General features: G+C 43.4%; 4 protein-coding genes across 6 annotated transcripts; 2 read left to right on the top strand and 2 right to left on the bottom strand.

Annotated features, from left to right (window-relative positions):
* Nucleotides 1-631: 631 nt before the first annotated feature.
* Nucleotides 632-3,967, top strand: cryabb (crystallin, alpha B, b). 2 transcript variants are annotated; one of them, XM_027031825.2, is made up of 3 exons: nucleotides 632-957; nucleotides 1,739-1,861; nucleotides 2,062-3,967. In XM_027031825.2, exons 1-3 carry the CDS (start codon nucleotides 766-768, stop codon nucleotides 2,251-2,253), a joined length of 507 nt encoding a protein of 168 aa, XP_026887626.1. In that variant the 5' UTR covers nucleotides 632-765; the 3' UTR covers nucleotides 2,254-3,967. The 2 variants fall into 2 exon arrangements, with proteins under 2 accessions (XP_026887626.1, XP_026887627.1); XM_027031826.2 differs by lacking the exon at nucleotides 632-957 and adding an exon at nucleotides 1,158-1,261.
* Nucleotides 3,597-4,855, bottom strand: c6h11orf1 (chromosome 6 C11orf1 homolog). Its single transcript, XM_027031828.2, has 3 exons — nucleotides 4,616-4,855; nucleotides 4,451-4,520; nucleotides 3,597-4,331 (listed from the first exon to the last, which is right to left on the bottom strand). Exons 1-3 carry the CDS (start codon nucleotides 4,844-4,846, stop codon nucleotides 4,147-4,149), a joined length of 486 nt encoding a protein of 161 aa, XP_026887629.1. The 5' UTR covers nucleotides 4,847-4,855; the 3' UTR covers nucleotides 3,597-4,146.
* Nucleotides 4,856-5,348: 493 nt separating this feature from the next.
* Nucleotides 5,349-13,452, top strand: bicdl2 (BICD family like cargo adaptor 2). 2 transcript variants are annotated; one of them, XM_027031824.2, is made up of 10 exons: nucleotides 5,349-5,402; nucleotides 8,023-9,568; nucleotides 10,005-10,220; nucleotides 10,759-10,875; nucleotides 11,238-11,384; nucleotides 11,791-11,937; nucleotides 12,359-12,433; nucleotides 12,515-12,597; nucleotides 12,798-12,912; nucleotides 13,050-13,452. In XM_027031824.2, the coding sequence occupies exons 2-10, from the start codon at nucleotides 9,305-9,307 to the stop codon at nucleotides 13,230-13,232; spliced, it is 1,347 nt and encodes a 448-aa protein (XP_026887625.2). In that variant the 5' UTR covers nucleotides 5,349-5,402; nucleotides 8,023-9,304; the 3' UTR covers nucleotides 13,233-13,452. The 2 variants fall into 2 exon arrangements, with proteins under 2 accessions (XP_026887625.2, XP_026887624.2); XM_027031823.2 differs by lacking the exon at nucleotides 5,349-5,402 and having other exon boundaries at nucleotides 7,460-8,272; nucleotides 9,145-9,568.
* Nucleotides 5,440-6,790, bottom strand: mia (MIA SH3 domain containing). Its single transcript, XM_027031829.2, has 4 exons — nucleotides 6,630-6,790; nucleotides 6,249-6,382; nucleotides 5,833-5,943; nucleotides 5,440-5,719 (listed from the first exon to the last, which is right to left on the bottom strand). Exons 1-4 carry the CDS (start codon nucleotides 6,763-6,765, stop codon nucleotides 5,696-5,698), a joined length of 405 nt encoding a protein of 134 aa, XP_026887630.2. The 5' UTR covers nucleotides 6,766-6,790; the 3' UTR covers nucleotides 5,440-5,695.
* Nucleotides 13,453-14,210: the final 758 nt, after the last annotated feature.

Genomic DNA, 14,210 nt, shown 5'->3' on the forward strand with positions numbered 1-14,210 from the left:
TTACACTGAGTCATTGGAGACTTTATAAATCACTGACTCTGACTGCTCTGATGCCAACTGGCCAGGGTTTCAGTGCCTGGCACTCGAGCCAGCTCGTGTAAGTCCTCCACTGCTGCCAGGCAGTGGGGTAATGCATCCTTCTGAAGGTGCATGACTCTGCAAGGGGCTCAGCCACACAAGATGACCCCGGCAATGGTTACCAGCTGCCTCTGAAAAAACTTGTCTTTCATCCACTGCTCCCCCAAAGACAAAAGGTCTCCACTGGGGGCTCAGACCTCAGAAGTGTACGGCTGCACTGGGGCATGGAAAATAATCTAAATTAATCTTCCCTGACATAAAGATAGCTCACTGGGTCCTCGGTATTTGCAAGAATGGAGCCAAAGATCCAGAGGCTTTTCCCTCAGCAATGGCAAGTCTTGGTCAGCAAAGTTTCCAGTTCCATGAACATGTGTGGGTGGTGGGGTAATGCCCACTATCCAGAGCCTGCACTTTAATCCAGCTGGTATTTGACTGAATGAAATCATAATACTGGTTTAGATAACTACACAGAGGGAGGGGTCTGGAAGAAAGGGACAGGACAGCTAGCAGAGAAGAGTGGGAGGGATGGGGGGGTAGGCAAACAGTTTACATCATTGTTCCAGATAAATCACCAGCTTTCCGGCTCTGGCACTGCGACCATCACTGATGGCTTATATAAGTGCAGTGGCAGGACAGGCACCAGGATTCTCTTAAGCAGTGTGGCATCGTTTAGAGTCACAAGCCAAAATGGACATTACGATTCAGCAGCCTTGGTTCCGCCGCTCCTTTTGGCCATCGTTCTTCCCCAGCCGGATCTTTGAGCAGCACTTCGGGGAACATATCCCAGAGAGTGATGCGTTAACCCCCTACCCCTCGCTGTACTTCCCCCGATCTTCCTTCTTCCGCTGGCCCAGCTGGGTGGCAAGTGGGCTCTCAGAGGTGAGCAGGCTTTTGTATTGATTCACCACAAACAAGTCTTAATGAGATGAGAACAAACCTTACCCACTTCAGAGCCAGAGCAAAAGAGATAGTAACATTCTCCTTTGATGTGCTTACAGGCTAATAAGTAAAAGTTATTTGGTACAGTTGCTTCTGCTGCCACTGTGCCTGGCAGTAGTAGATCGGAAAGTGTGAGTGTTTTTCCATGTCATCATAGGAATGAGGAGCCTTTCATTGTTGCTATTTCCTGTCAAATCAACCTGTGGTCAATCTGGGGACATCTGGGAAATCTCTGGAATTACATGTACATATAGCTCCACATTATTTTTTATATTTCAGACAAAGAGATGGCTTGTGCTACTAGCCAAAGTAAACACAGACTTAAAGTTGTTTTTCTCCATCACAGTATTTCATAGATCTTATTTATTCTCTATAGATCCCCAAATTGAATTAAATAATTTTAAATATTTTAGTTGCATGCTTTCTAATGCAGCAACATACTTCCTAAATTTTAACCAAATGTACCGTTACGTTAAGTGAACACATTGTAGCTTGACAGTTTCTTTAGTTCATAGAAAACTTTAGGTGTGCTTATCTATCTCAGTGGAAAATGTAAATCACTGTCATATTCATGTAAATTGGAGACATAAGTCAGAACAGTATGAGGGTTATAAAGGTAGTGTGGTACAGCAGGCTTTTCAAGAACAAGCGAAACGCCTATTCTTTTATTATAACAACAAGTCATAATACACAGCAAGTCTTTTTCATGTTGCTCTTTTAGATGAAAATGGAAAAGGACCATTTTATAGTTAATCTGGATGTGAAGCACTTTTCCCCTGAGGAGTTGGCAGTAAAAATCATTGGAGATTACATTGAGATTCATGCTAAACACGAGGACCGTCAGGTAAATCCTTGCACCAACATGTAACCACGAACAAGCATAGCATTCTCTCCTCATGAACATAAATATTTATTGGAAACACTGACCTTGCTGGTCAGGCAGATGTTAAGTTGAAATTTAGGTGTGTATTTCAGACACCAGGCTAGTAGTGTATGTTTAAAGCCTCCATGCAAGAAGTCAAATTCGTGCCTCCTATCATTCAGGATGACCATGGCTTTGTCTCGCGGGAGTTCCTCCGAAAGTACCGGCTCCCAGCTGGAGTGGACCCAGCCAAAGTCACCTCCTCACTCTCCTCGGATGGCGTGCTGACTGTCACAGCCCCCCGCAGCCCCTCTGAAGCCCCAGAACGCTCCATCCCCATCGCCCGGGAGGACAAGCCTGCCATCAAGAAGTAAATCTGCTACAGACCATATCATGCTAGCCTGTTGACCCCACATTTCCCCATCCCCACCACGCTGACACACCCCCACCCAAGCCCCGCCCCTTATCTTTGCATGTGTGCCTGATCAGGCCTCGGGGAGGAACACTCATCACCATCCATCTAGTCTCTGACAAGCAAAGAGGCATACTCTCTACAGAAGCTAATGCCCATCAAAGGATTAAATTACCGCACAAATGATAACCACATTGTCCAGTTGGGCAGTACAAACTGACCATTTTTGTAGAGAAACACAGTTATTCTACATAAGCACCATTTGTGTTCCTTGACCACTAACTATAAAACTTATTGCTCCACCACACAAAATGGCACAAACAAAAGGGATCTTTGTCTCCCGCAGCCAGTCAGTGACAAACAGTAGATGCATGGAGCTGGATATTGTGAGGGTTTGGGTGTAGGAAGACTGGCCTTTTGGGCATTGACCGCGATGAAATGGTGCAAAGACATCAGCACATCTGAAAAAACAATGTGATGGAATTCCTAAGACCATAATCCCATACTCTGAAAGAAGTGAGAAATGTGTTCTGGGTCACATGTTGTTTAATTGTATCTAATGGGAGGATGCAGTTGTGCCTAGAGAATGGGTAAATATAAATTATAGATTACATATCTATATATTAAAGAGAGAGATAAAAAAAGAAAAAAGTGAGTGAGTGTGTGTGTGTGAGAGAGAGAGAGAGAGAGAGAGAGAGAGAGAGAGAGAGATCGGGTGCATGTAGTGAGGGATAAGAATTTTTATGAAAAAAGTGACCTCTTTCTGTTGATGGTTTCTGTTTCTCCTGATATATTAGTTTTCTGGTCAAGCCTGACATTTGTGGTGACTGAAAACGTCATTGTGAGCCTGAGGAAAAACAGACTGAGTGTATGAACAATAATGTGGCTCAGTATAGTAAAATGGAGAGGGGACATGAAATCTGATCTAAATGGTAAAACTGCAAAATCAGTGGCAGAGGTGATCAAGAAGTGTTAGGGTTTCCTAAACATAAATGTGATTTCAAAATACTATAGCAGCCCAAGAGTGAGAGCATGTATGAGCAGGCAAGAATGTTTATAACTTTAATTTCAAGTCTGTGTGTATTTGCCATCCACAAAGCTGATAAAACTCAATAACAGTACCATTTCTCAACAAGGCACACTTACTAAAACAGGTTTTCATCTACTTTAAAAAACTATTTCCTCATATATTCTCCACATATGAAGAAAATATCTGTTCATACAATTGGACTCTTAACACTAGGTGGAGCAAGTGAGTGGAGTGAGCGCACAAGTAGACGTTTCATATGCTCGGGATCGAAGTTGTCCTTATACACTGTTCTAGGACCAGTTTATTTTATTCACTTACAATAAACCAGAAATAGGGTAAACAGCAAAACCTGTCTCGGAATCGTGCCAAAGGCCTATATCCCAGTGGTGAGAACCTCGGCGCTTTCTGTTCACAGCATCAACAGGCCTCATGGCTGATAGCGCCGAACAATATGTATCCAAGATAGCTCTACGTTTGCGTAATAGCGGTGATGAAATATTAAAAATCATGTGAAAATTCAAAAACAACAGGTAACTTGGTTAACTGTTTAATAACTCTTATGGAACTTAAGTAGTCGTTTTACTGCTCTATGTAGGCATTGCTAAGGTCTGAGCATTGATACCAATAAATCTGATAAGCATTTCAACATCTGATATTGCATATCTGTTCTGATAGATTTACGTGTCATGTGATCCAACCTTGTCAGCATTTATGTGAGACCACCACACAGACGCTTACCACCTAACAGGATCTTGCTATTGGGTTATTCACAGCAGTGCTTCGTGCACACCATACTGACGTATGAAACAGAAAGGGGACTTGAATCTACTGTTGGGACTCCTCAGCAGTGAGAGTGCCTGGATCTCTAGCGCTCGTCTGCCCAAGCGCTGGGGTCTGTCTTGTCGAGCAGCTGAAGTTTAGTCTGTAGCAGGAGTTTGGCGCACACTTGGTGTGGGGAGGGTCCAGTTCAGGTTGATGACCAGGAAAGCTTCTGGGCTCTCTCTTTAAAGCTGAAACGACACACAACAGATACCTTCTTCAAAATTAAGTAGCATTTTTTCATGCTACAGCGCATACGTCAATTTTAAAAAAGATAGAAGATACTGGAATATATAAAGCGATTACTCACTTCTATAAATCGGGCGTTTCTCTTCTTTATTATAAGCATAAGAGTACGTTGTCTCAAAGTAGTGAGAGAACTGCGAAAAAAAATAATGCGTGCGACGTTTTGAAATAAAGGCATGTCTTTTCCCTGTTGCATATAACCTTTCTGTATACCGCAGTAGCTACTAACCTGCGATAGCAATGGGCGATGAATTGACTTAGCACGCCTGACGTCAAGCTTCTTCTCGGACCAGTTTCCCATGAGTGTAGCAATTGAATAGGTGTCCTCGTTTGTAGAACAACGCCAGCCGTACTGGCGAAATTTGGCTTCCTCGGTGAAATCGTGCCAAACCTCACTTTGTCCAGAGGCCCGAAGCATGTAATGAAAAGGTGGACTTTTCTGCATCCATGAGGATTCCATATCAATATTAGGACAGTGTACGGGGAACGAGCGCCCCAGGGAGATTTCGTCTCTTTAGGTCAGTCTTGAAACACTGAAAAAAAAACACTTTGACCAAGTTACGTGCGAAATTACAAACGTTGCGTATAGTTTGATATGCCCGCGTAGCAAAACCTCTCTAGTTGCACATCGCAATACACGCCTCTTGTGTAGTTACTCGTTTCTATGACTACGCGACAGCGCGAGGAAAGTGTGCGCTATCATTTTAAATAGTATTCCAAAATAATATCCCATTCAGATTTTCTGCCTCATGCTGTATTATAGATATTATCCTCAATCTGCCCAAGGTATTTGTCCATGTATAAACTGATACGACAGTACATACTCGTATGACAATACTCATTTGTTGAATGTAGTATATCGATTTTGACGTCGTTTCCTATATAAGTCAAGCGTGGCCATAAGATAACACTATAAATAATAATTTTAAAAAATGGATTTGATTGTTTTATTACAGGAAAATATTTTTCTCAACACGCCGAGATGATATTCTCAACTCCCCTACACGTGCTGAAAGGTAATAGCTGAATTTCGCAAGCAACAAACAGGAAACGTTTAAGTAGCACCTCAAGTTTATTGATTAAAAGCAATAGTAAAAAGCACTACTTTTCCTGCTTTTTAATAAGCTATTTCATTTGCTAAATCGTTTATGATTTGTGTATTTGTGCGTATTCTCAATGAATTTTAATGTATGACTTTCATCTGTTATAAAAACAAACACTATCTGAGTTTATTAGCTTTTAAAATGAAAGAGAAGGGTGCAGATATGCTCAGCTGAATAGGTGAACCACTCTTTGAGCTGTCAGTGCCTCACTGACAGAAGAAGTCCCATCTCTGAAGAGATAAAAACAGCATGCAATCTCATATAAGTATACATTCACATACAATTGTTTGTCCAGTACTAAAAACCTAAGAAAAGCACCAAAACATGATCTTGCGACACTCACATCGGTTTTGACTTCAACATCAGCTGGCATTAAAGCATGAGTCTCCTCCACCACGCTGCTGGGGAAATGGCCTAACTGTGCCTCCTCCCCACCGAAGTAAGACCCCTGGACCTGGTCAAGCACAGAAATCTTCAGGTCATTTTTAAAGCTTTCAAATACCTTCCAAAACCTTATTCATTTTAGCAAGAGGATTAGCAACTTTTGCCAGGGTGGAACCACAGGAGTCATTCTTAGCCTGGTCCATGTAAAGTCGTCCTTTACACTCGCTGCTAGTACCTGATGAAATTACACAGTCCGAACTACATTCTGAGTACATTCATTCAAGAACAAAATCCACTGTCCATGAGTAAAGGCGTTTCTGGGCATCACGTCCTGCTACAGCGGGCGAAGGGATTCTGTGTGGAGACTCGACTCACGCTGCCTGCCCAGAAGAGGTTGCCGCGGCCCTTCAGCATGGCATAGACGTACACGAGCTGGCCCTGCCGGATGTGGATGAAGCGGCAGTCTTGGGGATAATAATCCTGAAGGGCTCTCGCAATGAGGATGGGATCTGGGGACCATATTATCCATATTTAATCCACATTATGCACTTAATGCAGGAGGTTTCAAAACTTTATTTTTGCTAAGGACATGCCCCCATCATAGGTTTGTTTTTCAATAAATCATTAATTTATGGTTGTGGACATACAGTATATATGTATGGTTTGTAACTATTCTGTGTGTGAGAGGCACATGCAACATAGCACTAACTCTTGGGCATCACACAACACATCATGCATACAGGCACAGTTACTCACGGCTGCATTCGGCGTCGGCGCACTGTTTCTTGTCAGCGAGCTTGGGCATCTGCCTGCCGGCGCCCACATCCAGTGGCAGCAGGCCACCCAGCACCAGGAGCAGGGCCCAGTTAATGTAGCGTCCCTCCATCAGCATGCCTCTGCCCTACAGCACGCAGGGATTCTGGGGTAGGAGGGATCCCGGCAGAGGAGGGGCTCTGGCTGGAGCCCTGCCCCCCATGCCACACCACTCCCGTGCTCCTGCTGCAAGCACAGAATAAAGTAAACCCTGGGTTTTCTGTACAGCTTTAGCCTAACAGAATATAGAGAGCACTGTCCTATTTAGTTTGGGCTCAGCTGCATTGGTAACTGAGGAAGCCGCTACTGGAAACAAATTATGTTGTAGCTATTGCATGTCAGGACAAGAGATTGCATGTTACCTTGCAAAATAAATCTCTGTTTATCTGTAACTTAACTCTTTGCCCATTGTTTATAACATCCTGAGTCATTATGTGAAATAACACATTTTCCAAATCAGCCACTTTATTGTTTCCTTCTGAAGAGCGAGTTTTAACCCAGCACTTGGACTTTGTCCCTAAAACGTAACTAGCCTCTTTCACTCATAGGTCAAATATTTTGAGCAGAAAACAGGAAATAGCACAGCAAGGTTCCACAGGCTCCTGCTTGTGTGGATAGGTTTGACTTTATGTGACCCCACACTGACGCACACTGACACCACTGTTTCTGTAGGGAGGCAGAAGCACAGGTCCCTAACACCTAGCCACACTGTCTGGAGGCCATGAAAAGAAGTGAACATGACCTACCCTTTTTACAAGCCAGAAAATAAACAAACAGACCGGGCTTCTCAAGGGAGCTACTGTGGTCTCTCTGGTTACACATATCTTAATTTGAACTACTAATGACTTTTTCTGGAAGCAGAGTAGCAAATGATACTGAATGCTTAAGAAAGAATTTGTTTTTTATGGCAGAACTGTATTATTTGGTGGTTGTTTCCGTATAAAAACATGACTGTTTTTGATGTGGCTCCGACAGAGAGAGGTTTACTTCAGCCACTGAGTGGCAGCATAGAGCATGTCAGTTTTATTACCAGAAGGCGGTTTGTCACCAGTCATATAGTAACAATTTATTTGACAGTCAAAAGCGTGTTTGCTTTTGCAGCTCAAATGGGATCATGTTGTAAGCAAGTAGCAGCAGAAGTAATGAAAATCTACTTTTGTTTGTTTTAAACTATTGCTTTGAACATATTGGCAAGACTTATTGAATTAGTATTATACAGTCTGAACTAAGCAGATCATGCATTGTTTTTATTGATTTCAGTCATGATCCAAATATTGACCCTTATTTAGCCATATTTCTTAGGTATGAACAAAGCATAATGGCTCTCGATTCACAGTTTTACAGTGTGGTTTTCTTGCTGAAGGATCTCACCTGAAGAGGCTTTGTATTTCTGTGCTACCTGTGGGAAACACCCACCCATCACCACCACCACTGTATTTGCATGAAACTCTACACCACGCCCATCTGCATGAGGTCATCAGCAGAGGGTGGGGGCGTGGTCATTAATTGCGGAACATTGGTTACAAGGCAACCAGCAGTGCCTCCCAAGTGCTGTACACGCTGGAAGCAAAGCCGGAACTTCTCAGGTAAGAAAAACAACATGACAGGTGGGAAAGCAACTTGTGAAACGACAGTGTTCTCTTTATTTATGAAACTATAAAATTGGATAAGCTTGTGGAATTTAAATGCAGGTGCTGAAAGAGGTGTAGGTCTTGTACTTTGTGTTGCTGAATGTGTCTCCTGTGACAGATAGTGGTAGGATACAGTGAGAGTCTTGGTGGAATATTAAGCTCTAATCAGTCTCACTGATAAAACTTGCATGCATGGTTAATGGATTGATCTAGGTTCAAAAGCCAGGCTGCAGAAGACCAACTTTGAAGCACCTGTTAGCAAACAGGAGCTGATTTACATCATAGCCAGTTAGTCATATCTGCCACAGCCTGCTTTCTTATTCATGATGTGAATGTCAGTTTGGGCTTTTCCAAGAAAGTTCCTTTTTTCAACATGACAATTTCATATTGATCATCTGTTATGTGGCTGTTTAAAGTAAGCTTAAATGAGTGCATCAGGAGTTGTTTTGGCTTGAGCAAGCCTAGCCACTCATGCTTTCAGAAACACAAAACCAGTCTGGTGTGACTCAAAAGGGTGTAGCTGGCCACCAAGGAGACTTAAATGACTCCGGGAATGTGGGGAAACACTACAGCTCTTGTTGTTCTTCCCCACTTCACAAAAGTAGCAAACAGACAACAATAGGAATGGTCTCTTTCCTGGTTATATTACCTTTCATTACATGTTTTCTGGGATACCTTGTTCAGAAAATGTACACAATGAAGGAAATCTGAGACAGTGATTATTTTAAGCACTCAAGGTTTTAAACTGACTAGCAAGTAAATAGTAATTTGTTAACATTTGAGATTGAAATGGTTTTTGGACCACCACCTTTTGGTCATTGCTCAAGGTTTCAACCCGATAAAGAACACGGACACAGCACGCCTGCATTACTTCTTGCTCTTGAGAACTGAAGATGGTATTATGCATGTTGTGACAACCAAATGACCTGAAGCAACCAGCAGGGCCTTTGGGGCATCAGTCCAACTTGAACCAGACGCAAAGCAGCAATGATCTCAACCAGGAAGGAGAGCTTGCCCTCTCCCAGCCTGGAGGACTCCTTCTTCCCCTTCTTGTCATCAACGCCCTCCACCAGGCATCATGTCTTGGGCATGGGGATGAGGCAGGATGACCTGCTGGCATCCCCCGGGGGCGACAGCAGCCAGACAATGCTGGAGAAGGACCTAATCCTGGCTGCCGAGGTGGGCCGTGCCCTGCTGGAGAGGAACGAGGAGGTGGAGGCTCAGCTGGAGCAAATGAGGAAGGACATGGAGGTTAGGATCACAGGCACTTTTCTTTCTGCCAAAAAATAAATAAAAAAGAAAGAAATGAACACAGCAGTGGTAATTTCACATATGAGAGAGTGAGGCAGGGCAGTTGGGCTCTGCAAAACTGAAACACAATGCCTGTGACCCACTGCAGTTCCTGTTCATCAGAGCACATGATTAGAGATAGGACACCCAGTGTCTATCTGTGTGTGTGTCTGTGTCTGTGTGAGAGAGAGAAGAGCATGCAGTTACACCCATTTTGCATGTGTAACGGGAAACCATTCCCAACCAAGTTATACTACAGGAGGTTATTGGGATTCACTATATCTTTGGGATTTGGACAATTGGCTACTTAAACAAGGTATTTAGCTGTAGTGTGGCAATAAGTGTGTGGATGTACGTGTGTGTGTGTGTGTGTGTGTGTTGTGGGGGGTGCTTTCAGGTCTTACAGCAGGAGAAGCATACTCTCCAGCGGCGCCTGGAAGTGCGAGAACTGGAGGCAGGGCAGCGGGAGGTGGAGTTGCAGGCTGACATCACGTTACTCCATGAGCAGCTGGAGCAGAAGCACAGTCAGGGCCGTGAACGGCGCCGTGAGGAGAATGAGCAGCTCTCACAACTTTCTAAGCATAACCAGAAGCTGGTGGAGCAGCTAGCAGAGGTGACCAATCAGAATGCTTCAAAGTATTCACTGTCACAGATGTACTAAAAATATAATCAAGCTGGTGTATGCATGTATGTATGCATCTCTCTATCTATCTCTCTATCTCTCTATCTCTCTATCTATCTATCTATCTACAGAAGTGGTAGCAGTGCTAATAGGGCAGTGTTAGCTCAGTGGTTAAGGTACTTGACTAGTTATTAGAAGCTTGCCAGTTCAAATTCCACCACAGCCAGGATGCCACTGTTGGGACCCTTGAGCACGGCCCTTAACCCTCAATTGCTCAAGTTGTGTTCAGTCAGTTGCTTGGATAAATACCATCTACAAGGTAGAATGCAGAAAAGCAGGTTTGGTTTTCATTCTTCAAAGTTTCTGAAAAGAAGATATGCATCAGAGATGAGTCCTTGCATATTTGCCTTTATAAAAAAATAATTCTTTCTCCGCTCTCTCTCTCTCTCTCTCTCTCTCTGTGTGTGTGTGTGTGTGTGTGTGTGTGTGTGTGTGTGTGTGTGTGTGTGTGTGTGTGTCTCTCTCTCAGGCAGTGTCTTTAGAGCACTCTTTGCGTCTTGAACTGCGCTCTCTGAGAGAGGAGATGGAAGACACGAGTTTTAGTCGGTCCATAAGCTCTGCTCGCCTGGATAGCCTGCAGGCTGAGGTGTGTGTATATATACGCACACACACACACCTGCATTCAAATTAAGTGTAGGCCCAGTTTTTTTAAAATATTTTCAGCAAAGGGTCCCCCGTGGTTTAGTGCAAGCCCATGCTGTGGCCCCGGACCTGCCTATTTCGGTGGCATGAGCTGCTAACCACGGGCAGCTTGCCATCACATTTAACCAGGGACCCAGCCAAGCTCAAGGCCCATGTTATATCTCCACCACCAGTTGTAGCAAACTAGAGTAACCTGCTCAGATATCAGCCCCTAAGGCCGGTCATGTGAGATGACCATGTGAATAAAGTGAAGGATCACATAGCAACGTATTTCTGTTCTTCTCATACAGTTTTCTTGTTGAACAGAACAGAGTTTTACAGGAGCGCTGCACAAACACGGACCAACGTCTGACATCAGCACAGGAGGATAATGAGAGACTGAGGACAGAGAGGGATGGTCTCAGAGAACGAGTCATCGGGCTGCAGACTGAAATGAAAGAAAGGGATGCCGAGGTAATGGAAGACATGAAGACAGAGGGGAAGATACAAGAGAAACAGAGCAAAACCTGTTCAGGCCGTCTGTGTCCGGTTAATGTATCGGGTGTTTCTGAAGTGAAACATGACTCTGCATTACCTGACTCACTTACACTGTTTTTAATGATCCCTACTGTGAACAACCTGAGTCTTAGTATAGACTCCATATTTGCAGAATCTGGAATCCCAGATTATTAAAGACTCCCTCTACAGGAATAAGTAAGCCTTTAAATAAAAATTTCTTGCAAAGCCCTTTATTTATTTATTATTTTATTGGTTTTTTTAAAAAAAACCATCAGAATATCCCAAGCTTGTAAGGGGAAGTATGCTTTTGTCTGATCTGGGATTTGGGCCTGTTGCACACTGCCTGCATGGTCTTCCACAGCTGGATCAGGAACACAGTGTGGTGTTCCAGCTGCGCACGGCCAACCGGAGCTTCCAGCAGAGACTCCAAACCCTGGGCGATGAGGCCAGCCTCAAGGAGAGCACGTGCTTCCCTATGTCCCTCCAGAATGAGCTTCAACAGTCCCAGGTAGCACTCACTCCTGCAAGTTGAGTGTGTGTCTCATTGATACACCTGGATAGCTTAGCAACAGTGTGACGGTCCTTTAGAAGGTGTGATGGAGAAGTAGCTTGTCTTTACTTCTGTGAGAGTGAAAGTGTGATGTGTCTTTACTGTTCTTTCACACCTTTTAGTAGCTTTATGTAGGAATAGCCATCTTCAACCAGTACTGATACTAATACATCATACCATGTAAAACATATGATATATATAATGTGCATTTATCTATATTTGTGTTTGGACTTTCATTTTCATAATTATAATTGTTAGCACTGTCAACACTACTAGGGACACTACTCTCTCCTCCTCCAGTGTCTCTCTCGCTCTCTCTCCCTAGATTAGGTAGTTGTGGGAGGTACATTTAAAAATTGCATGCAATTTGGTCCAACAGGCCAAGGAAACCATCTTGGCCCATTCTGCTGCCCTACAAGAAAAAGAAGAGGAGATTAATAAACTGAAGAAAGAGGTTGGTCCATTTTCAGTGTCCTAATGGTTAAAAGACTGATCAGCTGACTCCCAACCCGGCTGTTGAATGTTTTTCTAACAGCTGGAGGCCAGTCAAGCTGAATTAGAAGCAGTGAGGGAGGAGCTAAAGCCATTTCGCAATCCTCCAGGCAAGCCAGCATACAGGTGAAATCTCTCATTGGCGAAACTGCCGGTGGCCATGGTACCATATAAGATACACCTAAATTCTATGCATGACTGTTTCCAAATCGCAATGATGTTGCAACTCTGTTTCACAAAGAATTTACTAATGTGTGATGATGGGTGGGGTGCTGCCACTGGGCAATACTTTAGACGTGTTGTTTTGGTGTGTTCGCCTTGCATAGTACCTTGGAGAATGAGATCATTTTGGCACGCCAGGAACGTGACACGCTTAACCAGCAACTCCTGAACACAATCAAGCACAAGGTGGCGCTGTCTCAAGAAGTGGAGTCGTGGCAGGTGAGTGAGATGTTGTTCGCTGGCAACGTCACACCAGGAACTCAGAGGAGGAGTGTGCGTGGGCTTCACGCAACATATTCAAAGTGTGCCATGCGATCCCTGCATTTCCTGCATCTCCTCTTGATTCCCCTGCTCAGGAGGACATGCGGCTGGTGATTTGCCAGCAGGTGCAGCTGCAGGAGAGGGAGAAGGAGAAGGAGAAGGAGCGAGAGAAGCAGCAGCAGCCCCTGCACAGAGGCACTCGCCAGACCAAGTCCTTCCGTTTACCTCGAGAGGAGAGCAAGAGAGGATTTTTCTCCTCTCTCTTTGGTGGAGAGTGAGAGTGAGCAATCCAATGACAAGGAACAAGTCCACAAGAGAAAAACTACTAAACAAAGTGGGGGGGGAAATAAATTTTCAAACATTTTCTTACTTTTTGTAAATATTATGTGTGTATGTGACCAAAAATGTAAATAAGATTAAATGGACCAAATATAGTATATTTTGGCATGAAGTTCACTCATTATCTGTATTTATTTGGAATTTATTGTATCACATAAATGCTCATTTTCAAAATAGTGATAAATGTATTTATTTTATAGTTACATTTTGCCCAGATGTAACCAGCACCTGCTGACAATTTACTATACTAAATACTGTTGTATTTCAAACAATAAGAGGTAGTAATTGGTGAAAAAACTGACACTTCATAGCACCAGGTTTAAACAATATTTGTATGACTATAAAAGCACATGTTTTAAAATCACAAAAAGCAAAAAAACAAAAAACAAAACATTTAGTGTCAATTCTGCACAGGTAATGAGATTTCAGTTCAAGGTCTGAAATGCACCCATTCGTTGATGAATTAATTAGCTGCATTTATTTACCTATACACCAGTATAGTTGTAATATAGTATGCACATTTCTTCACAACATTCAGTCCATCTTCACTGTACATTTGTCAGTATACTTGCGGAATAACACCGTGAGCTTACTTGGACCATGTTATAAAACGGGGGTCAGGCCTGGGCTCGTAATTTCCTAATCCAAATTCAGGATAGAGAAAATCTGTCACTCCTTCAGATGATTTTGTTCCCTCTGACTGGTAATTAGTCTCTGCGCATTCCTCAGCATCCATGTCGGCGTGGTTGCTCAAAGGACTTTCAATCCCCGTTTCTTGATTGTCTTTGTCAAAAGAGGCTCTTGCAACACTGGAGATGATGACACTTGAGAACTGTATGGGCTCCATTGGCAAACAGCTGTAGGGGTCCTGCTGTAACAGATCTCCTTCGGGTTCCTCTATTTTCACAGCTTTACTG

This window comes from Electrophorus electricus, chromosome 6 (assembly GCF_013358815.1).
Source record: "Electrophorus electricus isolate fEleEle1 chromosome 6, fEleEle1.pri, whole genome shotgun sequence".
Classification (NCBI taxonomy): domain Eukaryota; kingdom Metazoa; phylum Chordata; class Actinopteri; order Gymnotiformes; family Gymnotidae; genus Electrophorus; species Electrophorus electricus.